General features: G+C 36.9%; 1 protein-coding gene across 3 annotated transcripts in view; it reads left to right on the plus strand.

Moving 5' to 3' along the window:
- Positions 1 to 27087, plus strand: part of LOC139967938 (probable JmjC domain-containing histone demethylation protein 2C) — a 128051-nt gene that overhangs the window by 22433 nt on the left and 78531 nt on the right. For all 3 annotated transcript variants that reach the window (XM_071972163.1, XM_071972165.1, XM_071972164.1), the window contains exons 2-3: positions 21804 to 21962; positions 23790 to 23906. In XM_071972163.1, the coding sequence (XP_071828264.1) occupies positions 21804 to 21962; positions 23790 to 23906 (276 nt within the window). The remainder of the gene's footprint in view (positions 1 to 21803; positions 21963 to 23789; positions 23907 to 27087) is intronic.

The raw sequence follows: 27087 nt of genomic DNA on the forward strand, positions 1-27087 counted from the left end.
GAAATGTCTACATATTTTTATGCAGGTAAAATGTCATATGAAGTCAACAGAGATGAAAGTCTGAAAAATTGTAAACATATATCAAAAAATGGAATATTGACAGCAATAATTTACACCAAGGTTATAAGGGTCAGAGTGTTGAATATTTTTGAAACGTTTTGAAATTCTTCATCATATGTGCTGCACCTCATGTTGATCAGTCTTAGCAACTTTTATCACTTGGTAGTGGGAAAACAATGCATAGAAGGTTGTCATTCAAAGGCTTCCTCAAATATCTCAAACTTTCTGAAAACTTTGGCACATCCTCAGATCGATAATGATCAGTCTTGGTTTCAGAATTCCAGTATGTGAACGGACACAGTGAATAGTAAATAACCTGCATATGAAATCTAGACTTAATCGTACATGCAAACATCTACTTTTAGTACTATTTCAAACCATACTTTCAGTAGTATTTCCCTTTCACCATACCACCATATCACTGTACATAACAGCTGTAAGATATCATTGCTAATTATTTCAGCTAACCAAGAGGTCAAAGATCACTGCAAAGTACCATTAAAAGACCTGTGATTTCCTTCTGACCATTTAATACAGGCAATAAGCTGAAGTAATTTTATAAATTTTCACCACTTGACCTTAACATCAGGTCAATCATTATATATGACCATCTATAGATGTATTGACAGAAATTGTCACAATTTAGTTTCTTACCAGTTGGTGAAAATGGGATGTCCAATCTGGTGGCAGGCTTCATGTGTTTGCCAATTGTGACAAATTTGATAAAACTTACTATGATCTCTAGGGAGTAAACTGGTTCCTTTGAAGTAATTGGGTCACTGAAAATTATCTTGTTGGGGAAAAAAAACAACCCTTCTTTGAATGAAGAATATACCTTTCATGAAATCATGTAATTGCTGTAGAGTTGATGCTCTGGTAGTTTCCTAGGATAATCTTTTTTTGTTGTTGTTCCAAATGGGGTGTTCCTGTTAAGGATGTGAAAAGCCTGTCAAGTTGACAAAACAAGTTGACCAAACAGGCCTTACACAGATAGATTTAGATGGAACCGTCTTTACATATAAGAGTATTAAAGCGGGCTAGAGAAAGGGGCCTTGATTGGTCACAAGTATTCTAGAGACATCTTTCAAGTCACAAATGCGAAAGGTTAAAATTTGTACACAATCTCGACCTTCCTCTAGGTTTTCCAATCCATGGTTGCTTTACGATGAAAAAGCGATAGATTTTGAATCCGACTACCCTATAACCATTGGCAATCGTTGAGTGAAATGAAAGTTCGTACTCCTCACTCTGTCAGTTGTAAATAAGCATCCTTAGTTTTCCCTTAGAAAGTTTTGCAATGATGGAGAACAGAAGATGTATTGGCAACTTATTGTTTTTTAATGTGTGTACATTCCAAATTTCAAAAAAATTCCAAGGTTGGGATGGTTTCATCGTTATGAACACTTTGAGCATTAATTTGTCGCAAATAATGTTCCGTTAACAGTGAACTAGAGCAAAACTAACATTTTCCATTTCCTGAAATTGACCAACCCACTGCAAGAAATGAAATGAGACTTTTCACTCGACAGCTGAATACGTAGTAGTAGTACATCAATTAATTTTCTTCTTGTCATATTGTGTTGTAAAATTGATTAACATGATATACTGTCACATTGTTTGCACATTGTTTCTATAATGAAATAATTTACAGGATGCGATTTTGGCTACTAGTAGATCTGGTAAAGAGAGAGAGGAACGGAAGGGGGGAGAAGGGAGAGAGGAGGGGAGAAAGAGGAGTTGGGAGGGGATGAAGGAGTTAGAGAACTGGGAGGATAGCAAGAGGGAGAGAACAGATATCTGGTTTATTGAAAAACTTCAGGTTTTTCATCTTGAGTTGCTTCCTTGTATGTACATGATTCCAAAGTATTTGAACTTTCGCTTAATGCGTCTCTTAAATTGAATGGCGTTCCCAGTTTTCCACTCTACAGGACGGCTTGATCAAACAGCATAGGAAATGTAAAGGACAGCTACTTTTTTAATAGGAGAGAAAGTTTGGTAGGCAAAATATAGGTTTAATGTCAAATATATGTACTGGGATATATGTGCCTTGTTCGATAAACATGTATTTACCACATGTTTTCTTTGTCAGAGTCAGAGAAACATTTATTCCTTTTTGGTAGGTGAGTACACTTTTTGATGCCTCCTGATTCTGTTTCTGATCCAGTAACCTTTCATCCAAATTGGTATTGTTCCAAAGCTCTTACTTTTTGTGGTTAAGCCCTAGCATTATGAGGATTGATCTTCAGGTGACCTTGCTTCACTCAATTGGCTAGACAGGATGCTGTTCACAGTGTGAGGTGAAACCACCAGGAGAAAAAATGGCACTCAGTGCTTATATATATGTACTAATGCAGGATATCAAGTAGAATTCCTGTATTATGCTTCTTACCACAAAAAGTAAATTTTATGGTACTAGAAAAGGGAAACACACAAGTTGCAAGCAATCAAGAAACTTTTCATTTTTGCAATTTATGCATTTATGCAGTTTAATTAAGAAGTGCTCTCCTTAGGTTTTAATGCTGTCCCTATATAGCAATTGATGAAAATGAGGGAGACGGTGGAATGAGAGGGAGGGTAGGATGAGGGGAGGGGGTTAACGACCCCACGTGGACACATCCCCTTCTTTATAAAAATCCTTCATTTCACCTCTGGCTCTTATGTTCCATAAATGTTTATGCTCCTACCAAAATTAGTCTGGACAAATTCAAATTTGCCCCTCCCCCGTCCCCAGGAAATTCTGTGCATGCTTCAAATATTGTGAGCAGTGTTACTATTGAGTATGGTGAAAATATGCTATGATGTAATATTATTAAGGCCATGATAACTTTGATAAGTCTATTACTTTTTATCGTTCTTGAGTGGAGGTGGGGAAGGTTAGGGGTAGGGGATAGGGGTTCACATGTCACCTTACATTGTAATTTTCAATCGATTTACAGTAATGTGTACACATACAGTATCTTAAATGAGGCAAGGGATTGCACTGAGCCTCTCTTTGACTTTCTGGTTCTATTAGCAGAGATGAGGTCATAGTACTGGGGTTATGAACGCACTTTGTAAGGGTGATAGCATTGCTTTCCATGAAAGAGCTAGGAAAAAAGATGATTTGAAAATGTTCATTCACATAGAAAATTTCCTAAGTTAACACCATTCTTTCTTTCTTCATAACAAAAGTCTTTTACTATTAAACCTTGTCCACCACACACTTTCGAGGAAAAAAAAAGAAGTAAAAATCAATAAATTAGATATATCTATTTTCCCTGTCTGAAAGCTAAGCATCTTGTCAATCAATGCCTATTGTAACTTCTTCAAAGCAGTATTTTTACCACAGACTTGTACAGTACACATTTGTAAATGTATCGTAAATTTGTATTGATTTTTCACTGACTCACTGCCTTTCAAACAATTACTATACATGTCCAATCAGAACAGGACAGACGGTTCTTGGTAGTTATTTCTGGTCACTGAATTAAGTTTTGAACTAATATATTAAATTAGCACAGAAAACTGTATTTATTATTGAAATTCCTTTCTCTGTTACTTTCTGTGCTTTTATCAAATGAAACTTAAGCTGTCATGCTTTGTCACATGGTTTACAAGGCGGTTTCCGACTGAAAACACGTAGCGAATTAATGAGGATCATAGATCCGGTTTTAACCCAGTAAGCTGTGTATTTCCTACAATCTGTATACTTTTAACCAACTTGGAGCCTGCATGACCTGTTCAGAATCCAACTTCCAGCTATCCTTTTGAGAAAATCATACTTTGGGTATCAAGATTTCAAATAAAAATAGAATTTATATTGTGTTCAGTGTCTGAGGAAAATCTGCTTATAGGTATCACATTTCTCTGGTTTTAACACACCATCACATTATGAAGGTGTGAGCCAGAACCACTGTGGAAGTGACTTATTTTCAGACTGATCAAACTCTCTTTGTCAGGGAATATTCTTCCAACTGGCTGTACAAATAGGCTATTATCTGTCGCTGCAATCAAAATATTACAATCTTTTCTCCCAATAACAGGATTTGTGGCTAGACTATTTGGCTCAATGATCTAGGGTTGGGTAGAAAATGTAAGGTCACTGCTTATCCAGCTGTTGTGAATAATTGATACTACAATCAGAGCTCAAAAGGAATAAAAAGCTCCTTTTTTTTTATCTCTTTAGACTTCAAAGGATTTGTTTTGAGCAGGTCAGTGGCTTGACCAATGGCTTAATGATAAAAAAGAAAGAAGGAATATTGGTGGTCTCCAATCAGGACTTTGTGGCACAATTTTACAAGCTAGGTCAAACCTTGAAAGAGGTACATGGAGGTGTGTATGTGTGTTACAAAGCATATAGTATCAGGGGCTACTAATTAAGCACTCTGTCAAGGCCCTGAGCATCAGATATTATGCACTGTAAGCTTATTCATACACACAGTATTCATGCTAGACTTTGTACCAAGAACAGATAAAAAAGAAAGAAACAAGATAGTGAGAGGGACAGATGGTCAGCAAATAGACAGAAATGGGAATTGTAATAAGAAGTACATACAGGTAGACACACTGTATTAACCTTGCATAATGTTAATACAGTTTTGGTGCAAAGAAGTGTGTAAAGTTGTTATTTTCAATTCTTCAGGGTAGCAAAGTTATCGCACGTTTAAAGTTTTATGTTTGGTGTTTAATACCAACTATGGCATCATCATAGACGTGTCATCACAACATTGAGGTGGACAAACCAAACTTTTTATTACATTGGAGGGGAGGGGGGGGGGGGACCAAAATAATCTGAGGAGAAAATATTCTAGTGTGTGGCTTATTTCAGTACAGAACTCTGGATAGCAATGTTGTAGAGGTCAGGTTAGGAGCAGGCCAAACAATAGAATTTAAATACAAACCCTTTGGAACAGTTGCGGATGCAACACGGTTACAGATCATAACACATTAGAACACCGTGAAATCTCTTCTGATACATCCTGACAAAACCGACACGAACATTTAGCTGAATTTATTATCTTTTAGGTCTCTCATCCATGGTAGAGGTCATGTTACGGTTGCAATCTGTTTACCATTTAGATAACCGACTAGATATATGTGAAGAGAAAGATTGTGAACTGTAGATCACCTTCAGCATATAAACCCTGGTTGTACATGTTTACCCGTCGTTCTGCATAGTTAGTACATAAATTTAATCAGTGCATGTGAACCGTGCTAAGGAAACACTGTCATGTGGCCCAGGGACTAATTAAGAAGTGTTCAAATATTGTGTATCATTTTTGAAGGCTATGACCTTTTCTTTGTATTTTCTTTGTATTTTGTATAGCATTTTACGATGTGATACTGCATTAGATATAATTCCCTACAGTGTGAAAATGTTAAACTTTTCAACCATGTTTTGCTCTATAATGTCAGACCAACATCGGCTTTTATCCATATCAGATATTTTAGATACCAACATTGATCAGGGCAGGTCTGATCACAACAGATATTTGAGCCTCCCCTGCCCACCTCCTCCTCCCCCCCCCCCCCAAAAAAGGAAAAGGAACAAAAAAAGGCCTTACTTGCACGTTATTTGCTCACTAGCGGATTTTAGCAATACGACAAGAAAAGTCTTGTCTTGTGACTATAGATAAGGAGCTATACATCTTATTGTGCTGTTGCAGACTGCAGTCACAGCCGTGTTGCACACATGGTATGCATCATGAAATGAAATGCTAGGGAAAGCTATGGTATGCTAGGGAAAGCTGATTGAGTTCAGAGTAAACAGAATCCACAGGTAAAACATATTTTCTGTGCCATCTACTCAAGAAAGATCAATCTTTTTCACATTTATGAGGAAACTTACACAGTTCAAGAAGATGAAAAAAACCAAGCTTAAACACAATTTACAAAATCATTATCTTGATTTATTTTATACTATATAGACTAAATATCCATTGCAACAGTCTGTCTCAATCATATATGTATATACAACACAGGTTGTCTAGGTGTGAGCAGTCGATGCATATATATACTATCTTCATTGGTAACATTTTATCACTTTTTGTCTCCCTTGAAGTATTACGGACACTCTATCCTATCACAGTCTTCTTCCTCTTTCACCTGAACTTAGCATTCTGAATTTCTACAATTAAATATTTTTCTTGTGAGAATTAAGCACTATTTCAATTGTCTGTACATAAAGTTTTTCCCGTAATTGATTTCAATCCACTCTCACTACCGGTGGGTCTCCTCTACACACACACTGGGATCGAAGCCAGCTTACTAGATAGTGAATACTCTGCCAGTTCTATTCGTGTACAAATCACCATGTCGTATCGTGGTACAAGCTGTTTTAAGCATGTTTGGCGAGTTTGACTGTTCTAGGGGACGTTTTAAGTCCTCTGATAATATCCTGTTTCCTCTTCAGCTGATGGGAACGTTTCCCCTTTTGGAACTTGTGTAGAAAGTTTTTGTTTGTGACTTTTAATCTATACAACTTCTTGATATCAGGTTTCCAAGGTATCTGTCAAAAGTTTTAGTTTTTGTTATAAATGTTGGACATGGTACAGTGCTAGTTTTCTGTAACTGTTAACATGAGACTGTTGAGGTATTGTTGTTCTGCTCCTGGTCAGACTGAAGCAGAAATTTACAATTAGAACAGCAAAAATTTGCTCTGTGTCTTTTACTCAAAGATATCCTACTATTTGGTCCATGAGCATTATCACTCCCTATTTAACTGTTTCAGCAATCAATACTGCAAGTCAATGGTTAAACTTCCATTTGTCTCTCAAAAGGATGATCCCATCATCCTTGAGTGAACACGGAGGACTTTAATCTGTAAGAGATAGTAAAGCCTACACATACCTAGACATAGAAAAGCATTGGTGTCACCTCTCACCACCTATGTAAAGATATCATATACTGTGTAAGTGTGTGTGTGTGTGTATGTGAGTGAGTGATAGGAGGATATGCCTTCTGGTATAGAGTGTTTCTTTCTTGCCTGGTTTGGAAGCTGACCTCATTTTGGTCTTCTTCCCTAAGGCAAGATTAATCACCCTCGGAGGATGATAAATAATAAAAAGCAAAGATATTGTCAGGTCACCCAGGTAAGGCCTCCTTGGATTTTCTGGTACTTCAAACCATGGAGGTAAAAACCTCCATGTTCAAACTTGTATAGCAAGATGTTGTAGGTAATAGGTGGTATGAATTCCACAGTGTTAGTGTTATTCATGTTGATCATGCAAAGGGGGGTGGGGGCAGGGGGAAGGCCTGTGGTAGGTAGGATATTAAATTTAATCAGAATTGTGAACCATGAAGGCTGATGATGATGTTGCCATCCTAATATTGTTGACTAATGATGTGAAAAATTTAACTGATATGGCAGTTTGACTCTGTGCAGGTATAGTTTTTCCTGGCATATTAATCATTATCAATGATATACAACAGACTGACCATTTGTTACTAACTTTTAATGGAAATACAAATTTTCCCAAGTGCTATAAAATGTTTATTCAGGGTTTATATGAAGTGGTGGAAAGGAAGAAAGGGAGTGTGTGGGAGGAGGGGGGGGGGAGGGGAGTGAGGAGGCTGGCCTCCCCCTTTGTTTGGAAAGCTCATCTTTCCTTTAATTTTTCTAGAGAAATATTTCCAGACTATGTCTTCTTAAATGTAAATGATATTGTAATCAATACCATGGTCAAAAGTTTGTCAACATTATGGTATTCTCTTAAGAGGCCCTTGACCCTAGCATTTTGAGGGATAGCCATGAAATATGGAATCACCTCCCACCCCAGCCCTGACCCTTCCCCTCCCACCCCCCTCTCCCATGGCAACTTTCTGGTGGGAACTGGATCATGCATGCTTCTTGAGTGAATGCTGATTTATTGTTTCTTTCTTGAAGATCTATTGTTACTTTTTGGCCTTTCTTGAATTGTCTCTATCTTTTGGAAGAACAGATAAAATCTTCCGTCACCTAATTTTCTAGTTTCATGAGCAGAGGGCCCCATTCTACCTGGTAATTAACGAACATTTATCTTAGTCACTTGAGGGCATAAAATCTACAGCTCTGCAAATTGGTTGATGGATGTGTTTGTTAATGCAGAAAGACATGTTGTTTTAATCTAGCTTGGGAAAATTAAAATACCACAATAAAATTATATGACTCACCACCATCAGACAGTAGAGGCTCTATAGATGTTATTTGGATTTCAAGTGACTTTGGACATTCAGTGAGGATATCTCATTATTTAAGTGTTTTTGATCTTTTCGAATTTTGGTTGAGTCAAGGTTTCTCTTTCCCAAGAAATAGGATTTAACATACATACAGTCCATTGTTCTGTAGTCGCAATAATGCAAAAAGGAATGGAGTGAAAATGCAATGGAGAAAATGTGTTATAAACATTTAAATGGTAGATTTAAAAGGAACTAGAGGGCTATGATCTTGAAGTGGGTCAACAAGGACGCAGTGCATAACCGTTATATGTTGTTGTTAGCTAGATAGGATTGGAGTGCAATGATTTATGCAATCATAGATGTAGGTTTGTGATGTTAATAAATAGGATTACATTGTTTTATGCCATTATTTATCCCTTTGTAATGTTTATATTGGCTGTTCAAATAGATATGTAGTTGAAATTTTATATCAACACTTTATTTATAGAATTATGTGATAATAACAGCTGGATTGATTTTTATTCTACATATTTATCACCATTTTCTTTGCTGTAAAGGGAAGCAATGGATCAATTTGTTTCCTTTTAATACATGAGATGAAAAAGATAAAAAAAAAAAAAAATGTTCAAGCCGGCAAGCACATATTTTTTTTTAATTTATTGAGCTCACATGTCCTTGCCAGGACTTATAGTTGACATACATATTCAATGGCTTTGGTAGTTTATCATAGTTGAATTGATATTACAACAAACATAAAATATTTTAAAAAAGGCAGAGAAAAGAAGAGAAAAAGTGAAATGAGGAGAAAAGCCCAAGGTAAGTTGGAACCTGGGTACCCCCTTGGGTGATTAGTCATAGAGTTTGAAAATTTACTTCATGAGTAACCATGCTATGCAAGAGCATGCTCATGAAGCAAGCATTTATACGCTCTTCCCCGATCAGAGGAAGATTGAGGAATGGCACTTTGGCAGTCAATTTTAGGAGGGACCCTACAGGGAGTTACATACTGAAGTGGTGGTTACACTAGGTCAGACTGTGAAAAGCGTGCGTTATTTACATCCCAAGGGGATCGCCACCGGGGTGGAGAACATCATAACGGAAATAGATTGTTGTAATAAACTTGTAATTTGGTACTGGCCATCTTGACTTGTAATTTACTAAGTTTCAATCATGCCAAGGTTAAATATCAGGAAGCCTTGTGATATACTGCAAACTGGATTGGGGTTTAAAAGGAAGTTGCAGGATTTCATAGGACTCATAGGATTTGTGCAGATGGTACAGATGGCAATATAGCCAACTCAATTCTCGCTGGTTTAGCTAAATACTTAGTAGGAATTCCCACAGAGGCGAGAGATCCATAGAGAGGGGAGTATGCAGCTTGCAGGCAGGCTCTTGGGGATGGTTTGTATGTTTGATCTTGACTTGTACTAGATAGACTCTACTGTATTTATAGCAAAGTTAAAGCAAAGTTCAGTATATTCACATAGAGCCTTTTTTATTAGGATGCTAGAGCTGCTGATTATTGCTAGACAGACTTGCTATGTGGGTATCATGCAAGTAATTCAAACGTGTCAGTGACGGTTTATTCAAAGTTCACAAAATAGCAACGGAACTATTGTACTGACAACTGATCTTCTGTATCCAGCCCTTAATTTGTGGATATCATATATCCATTCCTTTGTGGATGCATGGAGCTATAAACAGACCCATGGTGGATGGTACCATGATTCAGAAAACTCTACACAGTTGCTTAGTGATGTTACACTTTATTTAATTTGTGGCAACCTGAGAAGTAATAGGGAAGGGATTTTTATGAAGAATTCAGCATTTTGGTATGTTACTAGCTTCAACTTATTCATGAACGGAAAACATAAATGAAATTTGAATGAGCAAGAAAATTATTGTCTAGAATAGCTAGATTCAAACTGGCCAGTGACATTCTGGTTTCCAAGATTTTCTACGCTTCCTCTGGCTTACCTGTCTCAATCTCAGCACTCTCGCACTCTATTGTGCCTGGAATAAACTGGTAATATTTTGACACTGTACAACCTCTATGGCCAGTCACTTCCAGTTGATGCCCCCCCCCCACCCCCTCCACACTTATTCTTTCTATCACATAGAGTGTTTCTACAACTTAAATGTTTGCAGACTTTATTATCTTTTCGGATCTGCGTTTTTAGGTTGCTATCTGGACTTCCGTTGTTATTCACAAAATGATGTTCACCTACTAGTTAAGCTTACAATACCTACACACATTTGTAATAGGAATTTAGCAATTATACCCTCGTTCCTACTACTCTCTGTTTGTCTACGCTATTGAAATTGTAGGAAAGTTCAATTCTGTAAGGTTACAGTTTACTGCTACGTGCATCAATGAATGAATGAATTAATTAATGCATGAATGAATGATTGAATGAACGATTGATTGATTGAATGTGCACACAACAGCAAGGGTAAACAAATGAACCCTTGTCTAAGTTCTTGCCCTGTAATTTCCGCAAAGGTCTGTTCCTAAAAGGTGACCGAATATGGCATGGAAAGTTCTCAGTGAGCAAGAAAGGAAGTATTTTCTCTTTCCAAGTCTATTGTACATGCTCCTTGTAGAAAAATGTCAGCCAGGAGTCAGGACTTACCTCGTTGAACTGGTTGATTTAAAATTATTCCTTCGATCGGACCTACTCGAGGAAGCCTCCTTTAAAAGTTTTCATCAAACCTCTTGCTCTCTTGTAAAGTTCTAGTGCAGAATATTTTCCTTAATGCTTTTTGGACCTAGGGCTGTTTGGATTTGTAAGTTATAAATACTCTCTTGAGCTCAAGATCAAAGAGAGCTATATAAAACAGTAGAGTTAAATAAGTACTGTCATTTTCTGCGCAGTACGTTCATGTCAAGAAGGCGGAAACACTTTTAATTTCCAACCCAGATCTTATCTTTTGCTACTTTTGGGAGCAAAGAGGATTGTGAATGAAATTGATCTTTCTAAACAGTGATTATAGTTAGGAAAACAATTCACAACTCCAGACATATGTACAGTTGTTAATTAAAAAAATAAAATTAAAAATTTACAAAAAATATCACATATCAAAATGAAGTAATCTAGACAGTATATAAGATAAGTTAAGATAGTATTTCTAAATGTAGCATCTGACAATGAATATTCAATAGAAAATTTACATCATAATTATGACAAGTTTGAACTTTCTGATAAATACTTTGAGAATATTGTCATATTTACTGTGGAAATTGTTGAACCCATTGTACCGGCCATAGTTTCATGTTTTGGCTGCAGTTTGTCATACTTCTTCTTTAATAGCATACCACACCAGTACATTGTCCATTGTGTGGTCACCATCTGTATGAATTATCATCATTGTCCACCCTCTCCGGTCCTCTTGCACATGGTGCCCATCTATATACCTCATTGAGGACCTTAATTGTTTTAGGATATAGAGTCCTACACCCCCGTACCCACCCATCCGTGGTTACATCTATTTGATCTTGGTACCAAAGAGCTGTTTTCATGTACTTGTTTGTTGAGAACACAATGTCAAAGGTCATTTGTGATCACCTGTTACTCAGCTAAGGTGGCACTATTATTGTAGACAAGAGCTTACATCACATATATCTTTGATAAATATAAATTAACTCTCAATACACAAGTCATTGGCCTGCATTAGCATCCTTATATTATTATCAGTACTTCAAATACATGTATACTGATGAAATTCTCCTCAAAGTGCAATGCAAAGTTCAGACTTGAAAACGGTGACACACTTCCATCCACGGCGGAAGAGAAATTTGGTTCTTGAGTAGCAAATGTCGTCGTCAATGCTACATGTGTATTCACCCTGAACATATAAACACACTGTGCATACTACTAGCTATGTCTATCATTAAATGCACTTAGAACTGTTACATAGTCTTTGATCTTTATATAATTTGTATATTTGAAGGCTGAATGATTAGATCTGGGTCTGAATGATAAGATGTATCTTCAAGCCGTTACTCTTTGTACTGGTAGCCTATTTATTTAAGTCCGATCAATTCCATCTGTTTACATATATGACAAGGGTTTTGAAACATGTTAGGAAGTGTTCTGTCTCAGCTTAATACACAAAAGAAATTTGCTTTTCATTTTCGATATTCATCAATGCTTATTAATTTTAAGATATCTTAGACTGTGTTTTTGTGGACCAGAGAGAATTGGAAGGCCATATATCTTACAAGCAACTGTTTCATTTGCATGTTCCCTTTATTATGACAGTAGATTTATGAAGACATCATTTTGCTTTGAATTTGCCAAACTTGAGTGGTTTTCATACTTGACCGTTTTAAAACATAAATATCATGAAAAGTTGTAAACATAATCTATATCTTCTTTGGTCTACCACAAATTTCCACTAGATACGATGAAGTTAAGCAAGCCTTAAAGAGTTGCAGTTTAAAAATAAAACAGCACGTAAAATTTTGTGGGACACAAAAAGTTCCTCTAAATTAGATAACTGGTTAAAACTGGTCCTTTGAGAGTATTCAAAGGGTCGTAAATACATGTATCACATGCCTAGAATTGGAGGTATCCAAATCCGTGTGAATTTTCCAATTCTTGGTGAATAACAGTTACAACCAAACACAGATTGAAGCTTTGAAGCGTTAATCATCCAACTAGGTTAGTCTTTGTATAACAGAGTGTGCGAACATTATAGAGGTACAGGAGACTTTTTTCCAACGACTGAATTTCAGTATCATGAATGCCATTGCCCTTGAAATTCATACTCTGTATCTTTGGGGTTATAAACTAATTTTTGCCACGTTTTGAGAGTGCAGCCTATGTATGTGTGAGTCTGAAAGTTCACTTTTTGCCGCATTGTCATCCCGTTTATATTTTAGCATAGCAGATCTGTGTATCCAAGCAGATTGTAATGTATCATCGTCGTCAACAGTCGGAAAGATAATTCCCAGGGACTTGACTCTTCAACTTTAAATGAAGCAGTCACCTACAGATGAAAGTGCATTCACATTATAAAGGATGAGACAACAGAGTTTAGTCTTTGCCTCCTTCTCGCTCTGGGGCGACGTCTTTCTAGATCTGTAAAAGCACTTTGGTAATTTACAGGTAGTGGCTGTCGTGAGTCATTGATAAGGGAGGTAATCTGCCAACATAAAATGCGGGAAGTGCGGATTATTAGTTCATTGTGTGAAATCCACGAAGCCTGCTGTAGCCATTGACCAGTGTGAATGTAATGAATGGCCTCCAGGCATTTACAGATAAGTGTCTCTGCAATTGCAGCTTGGGATGCACAGTTTTTTAGTTTGCTATCACAGGGATATAAAAAGAACTTTATGGGTTTGTAACCAACATGGTTCGTTTTCCTGTTTATTTGAAATTGGCTTTTTGGAGTTGATTTTGATAAATGTTTCAATGTTCTCGTTAGATAAATAAACTCCCCATGACGAGGTCACGCGGTAGCTCGTCTAGTTCAATTCAGATATCAAGTAGTGAAGTAAACCATTGGAAATTTTGAATTTTTGTTTTGTTTATATTGATTTTTTTAATCTAGTAATTAACAGTGTCAGGTGCAATGATTAAGTACTGAGAGACAATCAAATAACATTTATTACCCGAAAATTTTGTATCACTTGGTTCTTTTCATTGACCCACTTACAAGGGAAAAGTGAGAAAAGGAGGAAGAAATGGCATAAGTGGGGGGTGGGGGGATGGGGGGCAAAAAGAGGTAATACATGACAAGGAAAGAGGAGGATGTAAGGCTGAAAATGGAACCAAAGGAATTAGAAAACAAGGGGAGGTGAATGGGGTGATAAAAGAGAGTAGTTCAGTTACTAGCTGTAATCTGCATATTATTATGATTGTAAATGAAGAATAAATTAATGTTAAGTTACAGTTAAATGTCTTAAATGCATGTGAGTGGTTTGTATCAGTATTTCCAAGATATCTGCAAAATGTTTTCAAGCTGTTTTCAAGGCAGGAATTTTTTGTGATAAATGTTGCTAAGGAATTATACTTCATGATGTGATTTTAGAGAACCATGTGCTGTAGCAATACAAGACATAAAAACATTGTGTGTAAAAAAAAAGAGTTGTATAAAGTAAAGTGTGCAGAAATACTATTATAGGGGATTGTACTGGAACTCTTTTTATGTAGCAGGACTATTTCCTCATGAGTCTCACAACTCCAAAGAAAGGTAAGATTTTTTTTAACAAACTTATTCAAAAGAACCCAAGGCTGGTTGTTTGTTTGTTTCTTTTGTGGTGTCATTGAACACTAAATGAACTCCAGTTCAACAAGGGACAACAATGCCATAATTGATGATTTGTTTGCTTTTACATTATTTGACAGATCTTATAAATGGCGGTTTGACCATGAAACCGTTTTTTTGTAAATTTGATATTTCTCTGATAAATTTATGGATTTCTTTGTGTAGATATTCTATTCATCTTTCTTACTGTCTTGAAACATAGTGAAACAGCTCTTTTTGTTGTTTTTGTACATTTTCTACGATAAGGGAGTATGTTGTTATATAGTGGGAAATATTGCTGTTGAGGTTCATTGAACTATCCCGCCAATGTAGGCGGCGGTGTGAGTACATGTATAGTTCTGCCTAGTGTTCAGTGTGAGGATGTTTGAGCAAACACCTGATTTGGTGGTTCTGTCAATTGCGTGAGGATATGTACTACACTGGCTGACAAGCATTGTGTAGAAGCAATGATCCATGGACTGTATTGCTTTTACATGGTGAACAAAGGAAGTTCATGACTTCCTATCAGGAAGAATTACTTTACTTGGTTGAAGAGAACCGGCCTTCCTTATAGAGCATAACAAATATAGGAGGTGTGCACAGTTTGTTTGCTTGCCCTTGTGATTTATGTTATTACTAGAGGTTCCATGAATTTTGTGAGTTGTTTTCTGGGAGTAAATTGCATGTACCAGATATGTTAAGAGATTGTACCAGATATGTTTAGAGATGGCCACAAGAGAAGGAAGAGAAATTGGTGGATTGGAGGGGAGGGGGGTGGGGGTAGAAGGAAAGAGATAGAAATGAGGGATCGGGATGAGGGGATAAAAGTAAGGGTTGTTGGTTAGGATTGAAAGCTTGCACAAAGATAGGTGGTTACACATTTCGTTTGAAGTAAATTTCTACAGGGAATCAAATTAAGGCAGAATATTTGCGAACATTACATTCTTCAATGTACCCTGTATTTATGGTTATGCAACATTAATTTTTTTGATTTTGAAGATAGACTTTTCACCCTGAATTTGACGAGAAATTGAGAAAACTGTTGTTTACAGTGACTAGTATGATCTTACCGTATATATATATGCAGTGTCATAAATAATATTGGATTTTGTTAATGACAAAGAAAATTATGTGGAACTCATGTGGTTTGAGGTTTGTACCCCATGTGATCATCCAAAGTGATTTTAAGGTGGGGGGGGGGGGTTGGTAGCTGGACCTTGGTGAGTAAGGTCATACCGAAGTCAACTTCAGTATTGTGGTATGAGGAGAAACCAGTGACATGCTTGTGGTTATGGCTCTTCCCTGCAGGTAGTACCATGTACATACCTTTGACAGAATTTGCAGTGGCATTTTGTGTGATCCTCTCTGTCTGTGTTTCAGGGTTTATAATGTGAAGGATTTAGTTACTCATTAATATTACAACCTCAAAAGATGCAGGTTATTTTTGGCTTGCTACGAACCAAAAAAGAAAAGAAAAAAGGGAAATAAAAATACTTCTTCTGAAGAATAACCACTGAAGTAGCAAATAAGTTCTTGATTATAAAGGAAGGTCAAGAAAGATGAAAGAATTTATTGTTATGTGGGCTGAGACATAGAAATTATTGTATTCTTCAAGAGGAATAACCAGTGTAATAGCAGATAAATTCTTAATTATGCTCTACATTATGCAGTTGTCTTGTTGAACAAAGTTGCTGTGTTCTTTCATGGAAATTAATTCTGGTTAGGATTAGTCAAAATATATTATGCAGATCATTTAAACTGAATCACTCTTGATGAAATTGTCAGAAATGTTTTTCATGTATTCAGAAAGTTTATTTCCACTTTCCACAAAGATTATACATTTGATAATCTTCAATAGACTGCTAATAAATCCATGTGTGTTTAAAAGGTTAATCCCCCTCCCAACACCCTCCACCACAAGTATTATAAGTAATAAATGAGTGTTAATTTTACAGGTTTTCAAAGGCTCATTGTAACAATTGTCTTTTATTTTTGCCACACTGTAGAATTGCTTCTCCATTTATCGCTTGTTAATGAAATGTGACTTAAATTAGTAATGTAATTAAATCATTTCTGATAATGTTTGTCAAACAAAACTTGAAGCAATAAGGAAGTTGGTCTTGTTTATTCTAACCTGATGTTACAGTGAAGTTGACACTGGTTTGTAGAAAAGAACGTAACCTACATTCCAAAGACCGCCAGGTTATTTATGCATTAAAGTTTGTTAGTTACCAAGTTTGGCCTCAGTTGCTATTGATTTACATCGCTTTGTAATGATTTGTCCTGAACCTTGGCCATCGGGTCGTTTCTGTATTAATAAGCTTCCATTTTGCAATTACCCCATCAGAACGAACCAACCACTAACTTATGTAATGAATGGTACTTATTCCTATCCCGTACAGTGTGTGTGGTTTGTTTACATTCTTGCTTGAAAACTGTTAAGATGATCCCTGACAGTGTGTCACTGGATTTGAATGGGATTGAGAGAGAGTGTTATATAGCCTTGTGTGTATTCTGTGGTTTCCTGTTCTCTGAATACCTTTAACCACAGGGCAGCTCTTTCACAGTAGATAAAATAGCTGACTAAGTCTTGAGTAGGAGGCACAGAATGTTCTGCCTGGGAGGTTACAGGAGGATTTTCCCTTTGTTCAATTATACAAGCAATCTAAACTTTAATGAAGATTTTTTTTTTTATCAAAGCTACTTGGTCTGTTATCTGTTTGATGAAGGTTTTTCTTTACCTTGTGGTGGGGATTAAATTGAGTAATGAATTGTAATGAACTGTCACATCAAATGGACGAGATTCCGATAAAACTAGGGGCCTTCTCGCTACTATTACAAAATGCAGGTATCTTGTTTTGAATGAAGGTTACATCAAGGCAAGATTTCATTCCTAATACAGACTTAACTCAATCATGTCTAGGTTATTGCTCTTTGCACTCTTAGGGGTCGTGTGCTTGGTACAGTTTCTATGATAGGTCACAAAGTAGCATTTTCAATTAAAACGTTTTTGTTTTGAAATTCCGTACACCACACTGACACAGTTCAGTTTCAGTTACTAACTTAATCTGTTCAACAAGAACAATTTATACCATGATAAAAAAAAACTACTTGTATTTGAGTCAGTTTCCTGTTGGAACTATGTGTTATTAACAATGTAATGCAGAGTCAGAGTAACACAACATAGAAGAGTGGCAGCATTTTATAGTACTGTTCAATCTATTGCTATTCTTTGTGAGAGATGCCAGAAGGGACACATGTGTCAAGCATCAGTAATAGTTGTATCAATACTTCATAGATCTGGTACAATTGATGTTAAGTGGAGACTGTCGTGTCACCTTGTCCTACATATATATAATATATGTACAATGCTGCATTAAATTTGTTATTTTTTGGTCAAAATCCTCTCATAGTGGATTTTCTCTTAGTTCGATTAATTTTAAAAAGTATTGAGTCTTCCTTGAAAAGCAAAGTTCTGATTTTTTTAGCTTCAGAATTTTACACTACACTTTGTGAATGATTTTGAAATGCTTATTAGTTAAATTAAATTTAACATAATTTTGAAATGTTAAAATTGTGCTAATAATTTGCAAAGGAATGGGAGTACATGTAGTAATCAGTATCATAGAGCCACATCATTTACAGTTCTTGGGTACTGTGGGGATAAGAATATTAATATTTTGTAAATTGTGACTCTTTTGACTCCAGACACTCTGATATATGATGATCTCTATAGAATAATTAAGCATTAAAATTTTTGTTTAGAAATTTCGAAGGTTGTGAAGGGTCGTCTTTTACAATATACTTTGGTTCCTGCTTACAAAACGGCTATATGCATCTTTGCACCAATTATAGCAATTTGACCATTTTGCTAGCATTTTGTGATGTGATACTGGCTAAATTCCCCCCCCCCCCTCCTTCTCCTTCTGATCATTGAGGTATTCTGATAAAACTTTTGTCCCAAGTATATCCCAAGGTTGAGAGTGTTCTTGACTTCCCTCAGTGTACAGCCTTGAAAAGTGTATATATCTGTGTGTGGCTATTTACCATACAATGACAACCACAAGGTCATTCACACACAGTTGCACAATATGGAGATGAGGACTTGAAATGTACCATAACATGTGATTGCATTCATTGATTGTAATGCTTTGGTATAATGGGTAAATAATATGAGCTCCACAGGAGATATACATCATTTATTATCTGCTATCTGCAGAAACTTTTTATATGTACAGCTGTGTAATAAATGAATGACATTTATATGTCAGCATGTATAGTATACTATGGTGATTTGTATATTCAAGCATGACATGGGAATGGAGGGGAAGGGTTAGGGAGAGGGGTGAGGAATCTGAGAAGAGAGGCCATGGGGGGATATCTAGGAAGGGTGAGGGGTGATGGGTGAGGGGTAAGAAAGAAGAAGAGAGGCAGTGGAAGGGATATTTAGTTGGTATTGTGCAGATTTATGGTTTGATTGTAGCCTATAGGCGCTCATCATTGAGAGCAATAGGTAAATGATACCCTGTAGAGTGAAAAATATTATCTGAAAAATAACAAAATAAGAATGGCATTTCACTCTCCCATGAATATATGGGTAGTAGTTTGTTGTCAGATGTTCTCTCAACTTCAAGAGAGTCCACCAAGAATGATACAAAGTGTGTATACTGTTGTACAGGCCTCTGAATTTGTAGATTTGGAAGGAGGAGCACTGTGAACTTAGATGGGGTCATTGGGGTTGCAGTGCATGAATGTTACCAATTCTAAGGCTAAGGTAGATCAGAGTGCGTGTATAAAGGTGACAGGTAAGTCTCCTCATTTGTAAATTACTAAATACCCAAACCAGTGACTTTAAGGGTTCGTCAGATTTTTTGTTTTCGTTCCACGTCCAAGCCAGGATGACAATTTGATGTGATGGTAGAGCAGAATGTTTGAACTTTGAAATGTTTGCATCTATTTTTTTGCTAATTAGGGATATAAAAGAAAATTTGAACAATAAGTGTTCAATTTCCTCAAAACTATTCATTATGACTTATGAATAAATTCAGATGGATAAGATACAATTCCTTAAAGGATGTAGAGGAACAAAGAACGTTGCTCCCACATTCCAATCTGTTGATTTTAATAGGTTTTTTCCAGGTCTGGTCACTTTCGGTTTAGAAAATTTAGCACACAATGAAACATTTTTCTATAAAAAAAAAATAAATAAATAAATAAAAATAATAATAATGAAAATGAAAGTGTCTTTGTGTGAGATAGTAGATGTTTTCTTCTGCAACTGAATGTTTTGTGAAATGTGCTGAATTATTAAAAACCGAGTAGGTGGAATAAGGGGAAAAATATTCCTTTTTGTTTTGTATGATCTCTTCTGTGAGTCTGTCCTTGAATGTGACCGTGGACCAGCTGTTTTGCTTCATTTCCTTGATTGCTACCTCAAGGCAGAGTGAATTTGTTGCATCCACAGTTGATTAGATCAGACAGATAGCTGGAAGAAAATTGATGAGGAGAGAGCACCAGGCTTGATTAGTTAACAATCTGCTGCTCATCTCCATAGTAGTTGTCAGTTCAATAGACTGTTGCATGTAAAAGGAGAAAGAGAGAGAGAGAGAGACAGGAAGAGAGAAAGGGAGGGGGGAGGAGGGGAGGGGGGAGGAGGGGAGGGGGGAGGAGGGGAGGGGGAGGAGGGGAGGTGAAGGCCAGTGATTATGAGGGAGTTACAAGGGTTAAAAACATAGTAGTCAGCTCAATGGAGTGTTGCTTGTAGAAGGAGAAATAGAGAGAGAGAAAGGAAGAGAGATGGGGGATTGGAGGGAGTGGAGGGGAAGGTGGGGGCCAGTGATTATGAGGGAGTTACAAGGGTTAAAAACATAGTAGTCAGCTCAATAGAGTGTTGCTTTAGAAGGGAGAGGGGGGGGAGGGAGACAGAGGGGGTTATTGGTTTTGAGGGAGCTATAGAACAATGAGTTACAATAGAATGTTGCATGCAAAAGTCAGATTGGAACCAGGGGTGGAGAGAGAGAGAGAGAGAGAGCCCAGGGAGGGAGGACAGGAAGGGGGTTAAAAGAAGTTAACACTTAGGATATTTAAGACAAAAAGGGGAAAAACATACAAAATTTAGTTAACAATCTGCTAGCACAATAGGAAAGAGGAGAAGCAATAACATTAGAATCTGTCTGCTTTTACCAAAAATTGGTGTTAAAGGAGATCATTGTGAATAGAGTAAGTTCTGAATCACCACATACCAATCTCTCTGAACTCCTTTAATAGCATAGACATACCCGACTGCTGCAGTTAATATCCCTTGTTGGGAAAGTCAGAAACAGGCTTTTTTTTAAAGACCTTAAAAGCCAGAGGAAACATTCTCACTGTAGAAAGTTGATGTAAAATAATGGATATTAAAGGTCACATGACCGTATGAAAATAGATCCCCAGGGAATAACAGGAAGGCCCTATTGGATTACCCTGAAGTCATCAATCATTCACCCAGGAAAATGATTATTAAAATAACTAGGGTGACAAAAGCTGCCTAAGGACATCACACCATGTACCTGAGGTGCTGGGAGGAAACCTGATCGCCTGAACACCTCGAAACATTTTGCGTGTAAGGTTAGATTTCAGGCAGGTAGTTTCTGGCAGGTACTTAAAGCTAGACCTGTTTCGTAACATGAAAAGTAGGTCCGGACATAGCAGTCATCTTACCAAATCTATTTTCTGTGCGTGTTTTTATACCTTCTGTTACTGTTACTTGTCATTTAGCCTTTGAAGAAGATCCTGCTAGGATCGAAACGTCAGGCCAACTTACTTTTACACAAATCTATTTTTCGGTAAATGTTGCATAGCGGATGATAATAGTTACCTCCAGCCATGCGTGCACTTTGCACCTCATCACATTTCTTTTGGTGCCATGCACTGATGAAAGAAAAATATATCTGAGCACTTTCATCAGTCCACCAAAATTATAATAACATTAGGAACGATGAAATTCAATGAAAAGGAGTTGCACATGTATGAGAGAGCAGTACATTACAATCAATTTGTGGGACACAAACTTTTGAAGTACTTAAATCCCTTCTCAATGTTTTAACCGTACCTTCTTTCGCAATCGGCATCTAATTTATTTCTAGATGTAAACAATTGGTGATTTAAGTTGGTACTGAGTTTACTCACATACCTGTCCCCCCCACCCCCCAGTCCCCGAACAATGTTCATGCTCCCGCGACATGGTGTCTAGAATAAAAAATGATTAGCACTGTACATCTCCAAAGTTGTATCTATTCCGAACTACCGACCTCCTCTTTCAGCCTCCAGCATTCCCTGTCAAAATTACATGTCTCCCTCTCTCATAATTTTCACAGGTTTACGTGGAATTTGACGGTCAGGATTGGGACAAACGCGAGTGGTTTAAAATCAGTAATAAGTCGCATCAGGTATTTCTTGTTGAGAAAACAGTCGTCTGGGCAGAGAGAGTGGACCCCTACGCACAGGTTCCAAGCAACATTGTTTGGCCAGCTCTGGTAAGATCTTTTTTTTTTTTTTTTTGCTGATTTATGTTGAAAAGGAGTATCCATGGTTGTGTGTAGTTTGAATGGTCTAACACAGGTGACACAGACATGGTTGATTCTGAAAGAAAGTGATTGTGATGTGGTACACCTTAGAACCTTGATTTTGGAATACCAACTAATGAATTAATTGTAAGTAATCAAATTTAGACTTCCCCTCCCTCCCTTCTGTCACCCTCTCCCTTTTCCTTTGTTATCTTAGGTCTTATTAATAATTATTTTTAATTTACACCATCAAAATTAAATTGTTTAATATGGTATTACCATTTCACCCCAATACTATAGTGGTAGTTTAGCAACATGGTGTATGTATGCACTGTTGTTCAATCGATGATAGGAGGTCAGTTCTCAGTGTTTTTTTACACCTTTGTAACCCTTTTGTAATCAGTCCTGAAACTTTCCCTGCACTATGTATAAATAGTGTTATTATATCGCCAGGAGTTCCACCTCAGTTTCTCCAGGGCAGCATTTTCCTCCATAGAGTTAAATTTTGGTGTTTCAGAATATTTCCCCCAGTTGGAACTTTTTATAGCCCATTTTCTTGCCAGTTACATTTTTCCAGTTACATACATATGTATGTACAATGTAAAAGGTTTACAGATAGTAACCTTTGACCTCAGTCACATGCATAACCTTATCAAAACAGATGTATAGATGTGTCTAGAGTGACATGTAAAGAAAATCAATTCATCTTGAGGCAGGAATGTAGGTGATTTATGTGGTAACTTGGAAGGCTGGCTGTCAGGGGAAGATGCAGGTGGATTAAAGATTTGGTGATTAGGGAGTGTATTTGGGGATGTGTGAGGTCAATTCCATGTCAGAGGTGACATGCAGTAGAATGACAGTTTATTTGTTTGTGGGTTTATGGTGTGTGGAGACACCTCAAATATCTTATAGTCCCACATCTGTTCTGGCAAGATGACAGGTTTTTACAAGATTGGGTAGGATTCCATATCGTTTCAATAATGGGAATCAGACAGTTGCTCTAGCCACTAGAATATATCTGATGTACTTATTCTCATAACTACTGTACTGTGCAAAAACATTTGAAATCAGAACAGTTGGATGATGTGGATGGACTGCCAATTTGTGTAGGCATGATGTGTGAGACTTTCATACACCTACATATAACGTACATACAACCTAGATACAACCTACATACAACCTACAATCATGTAATCACTGTGAGCTCTCATGCAATTGTCAAGTTAGTTATCTGTACGACCAAAACAAACCTAGTAACATATTACCTTCATTTACAAATTGATAACAATTTTTTTTTGGGGGGGGGAGGGGAGGGGAGGTGCAAAATATTTTAAAGGGGTAGTATAGTTAAATTATCTAACTGTAGAAAAACGTTTTCAATGGGAATTGCATGATTGAGATCAATGCTTTTATAATAATTTGTGAAGAGTATTAGGTTTGGAATGTATATAGAATGAAGAATTTACAATCCTTACATCTAAGGTTTTTTAATCTCACTCCAGTTAATTCTACCTATATGCACCTTTGAACTTTGTATAGCTTATTTCACGGAGCATAGGCCTTTTATTTTTTTGAGGTAACTGGTTCAAATCTTCTGCTACCCAATATTTTTTTTACTCTTTGAATAATTTGTTTACAATTTTCCCATTCAAATATTTATCATTCGTGTTTGATAAGTGTAATGGAACCGAAAGCTCAATGGATCCGTCGTAGTTTAACAACTACATCACTACAGTTAGTTTATGGTCGGGGCATATGTTTGTACCTTTTTTATGGCGTATTACGTTTATTCTGCAGGTTTATAAAAGCCTTGTTGACCGCTGTGGGTTCAAGGACTCTACACTGAAACCAGTGGAATTTTTCTTGGACAACCTTTTGGACTTTTTCAAGAAAGGTGACACCCAGCCATACAAAGTAAGTAGATTATTAAGTGTCAAGCTTCCTATGATGGTTTGTAGGTATACCCTATTGTGCTTCGTTTTTAGAATGTTTTCAGCCATATTGGGAAAGTAAAAAATTTATTAGAAGTGGTTTTTGCGTCTTTGTGATGATATGTACGTATGTATGTACAAACAGTAGACAAAATGGAGGGGGGGGGGGGCACTCAGTTCCCAAACCTTTGACTTCAAAAGCTTTGCTTTATCTTACAAACCCATCACAATCATGATGGAGAAGATGGTGGATGCCTTTTTGTCTTCTTTCATGATTTGGGCATAGTCTTTCTCCTCATTTAACTGCATGAAGTACCAATATGTGTTGCAATGAAACCAGAGTACTTATGTACCATGATCAGCTCTGCATGCAGCTTTACAGCTTTTAGAAGGCACATTTGGTTTTGTTGAATGTATTCTTGGTCGATCAGTGCCAAGCATCGTTCACTGATAAGCGAAGATGTCTCATCTTATTGCCCAACATTTTTATAGAGTGATGCAGTAGTAAAACAATTTCTTGGTTGTTCGGTTAGTATTGGGAGCTTATTAATGTTGACTTTCGGCTTTAAATACAAATTTGCTTATGTTTTCTACATTTTAGCTAAAATGTATCAGATCTGTTTTCCTTTAAAAAGGTAATGTTTGATCAGAAGTTATAAATTAACAAGGCTTCTATTTTTACTACGGTGGTGCCATCTGTTACAGTCGCTCGCATCCGTTTAATCTCTTATACGAGGCTTTAAAATTGGTCATCAAGTTGCCTGCAAAATGCCAGCGATTTCATCACCTTAGCAACCGCAGTTTTTTTTTCTCTCAATTCCGGAATAATTTCTTATGTGGTTATCTTGCCTTTGCTCTAGAAAAATGCATCAACCCATTTCTGAATGTAATATATGCAGTAGGCTGAAAGGATAGCCCGAGGGATATGAATCTTGTGTGCCACTTCTTATTGCTAAAGGTTGAGGATTTCATTTCATAAGTGAAGATTGACACTTGCGTTGTTCGCCCTTAAATTAACGTCCCTTAAACTCTAAGATGGACTTTTTGTGGGCAAGACCGATGTATCCAAATTTACTTGGGTGAAAGATAATAATATTCATGGGAAGTTGGTCCAGGTTATTTAATCCACTTCTGAAGTGGACTTTGTAAGTATTCAGGAGGAGTTGATAAATTAATCACTGCTTGACAGCAGCTGTGGTGAGGGTTATTCTGGGTACATTGAGAAGATAGGTCCGTGTTAATCTTCAGGAGCAAAATGGAAGCCGAGTGGACGGGGTCGGATGAGAGAGGTAAATAACAGCCAGGAACGTAATCTACGTTTACATCTAAATATGATGTCCTATTAATCCTTTCCCCAGTTGAACTTGTTTTGTAAATTTACTTCGCTCCTCGCTTACCTGTCTCCTCACAACCTTAGCACCTCATTCTACCGTGTCTAGTATGCCCTGGTAATCTTTTAACACTGTGCACCCTCAACGACCGGCTCCTCCGGTCGTTGCCCTTCCTTCTCATTCTACCATCCAAAGTGTCTAACCATGCATTTTCGTAGTAGATAGTAAATCTTAAGGAAATTGCCCGGATACATTGGATTTTAATCTTCTATACATCCTTTTGGATTTCAGAGATGTTCTACAGTCCCAGCTGCATTACTTTCAGCATTTGTATGTGACTTACTTCCTCAGAAAGGAAACTTCACCAAAATTGGAAAAGTTTACCAAATATGTTATGGTTCACACAGTATAGTGTGATGATTTGTGCCAAAAGTTTAAGGGAATGTTTTCAGTCGGTGGGCTAAGGTATGTGTAAGCTGTTTATCTGTGCATAATTAATTTGACTTTCTGCTTAATTAAGGCAGCAGCTACCCCATTAAGTTTGGTTGCAAACTTCCCCAGTTTTACCAAACAATAATGAGTAGTAATACTAAAACAACAATGTGTTACTTGTCCATCTAATATGCAGTAATTAAAATTTTTCTTTTAACCAAACAAGCATTTCTTAATGATTTCATTCAGATTGAAAATATCTGTCCGGATATGTTTTCATCTCGTTGTTATAATCACAGGCAAACGGCAAACATTCAAAGGTATCGTCGTTCAATGTTTTCATAGCTTGGAATTAACTTATAATAGGCAAGGTGTTTCTTTGGGTTTCATTATGAAGGATGTGGAATAATAACTCAGAAAGAAATAAAAAGAAAAGAAAAGAAAAGCTACTTTAATGAAAGGAACATTCAACAGATTTCTTTTAATTTTTGTGTAGACTTACATACCTAGAAAGAAATTCTTTCTTTGAATTGATTTGAGAATGGCGCCATCTATTAGTCCTTGGGCATTTTCTGTTTTGGTCTGTGTGTGTTGTTTGTGTGAGTCGAGCCTGTTCAGTAGCAATTCCCAATGTCTTTGCAGAGAGTCAGACAGACAGATAGAATGTCAATTGGACTCTCTTTATTTTGCCTAAAATTGCCTCCTATTACTTCGATAAATCAGTGAAGAGCTTCTGTTGTGTGTGCATGGGCTGGTAGGATGTGTATACCTGGTGCAATTCTATAACTTACTATTTATCCATTTCTAACTACAGATGTTTGTGTGTGTATGTATGTATGTGTGCCATGTAACATGCAAAATCTGCTTTGTGTCAGTACACATGTAATTGGGAGGATTAGATCCACTTAAATTGAACACAAAAAAAAAACAGTCTGGCTGTCTGTTCTTCTTCCCAAATTAATTAAATTTTCACGTTACCATGGCAATGTCTGCTTTTTCTGTATAAAGTGGATGATTGAAAGCTAATATATTTGGTCGATCCTGTTGGAGTGGATAGATATTACTGAAAGGAATTTGAAACTTGTATGTAATAAATTGCATGCATCGAAAAACTCTTGTCAGGTAGGAGCAATTTTTGTTTAGTTCTCAACTGGGGTACTTAGTTTGAGGTCGATGACATCATTCTAGTGTAAGCTGGTTCATGCTGGCGGTCCCTCTAGTGATTAAATCCCCCCCCCCCCCCCAAAGTAAAATAGTGGCTGGAAAAATGAGACTACAGTTTTGTTCTTTGGACTTCTTTCTACGTGAGTCAGTCACAGCGAAGAGGAAGTTGTAGGATTAGAGTTTGAATTAATGGTTTGCTACGATTATTTATTTACAAAAAGAGGATGTGTAAAATTA

This window comes from Apostichopus japonicus, chromosome 5, assembly GCF_037975245.1.
Source record: "Apostichopus japonicus isolate 1M-3 chromosome 5, ASM3797524v1, whole genome shotgun sequence".
Lineage (NCBI taxonomy): Eukaryota > Metazoa > Echinodermata > Holothuroidea > Aspidochirotida > Stichopodidae > Apostichopus > Apostichopus japonicus.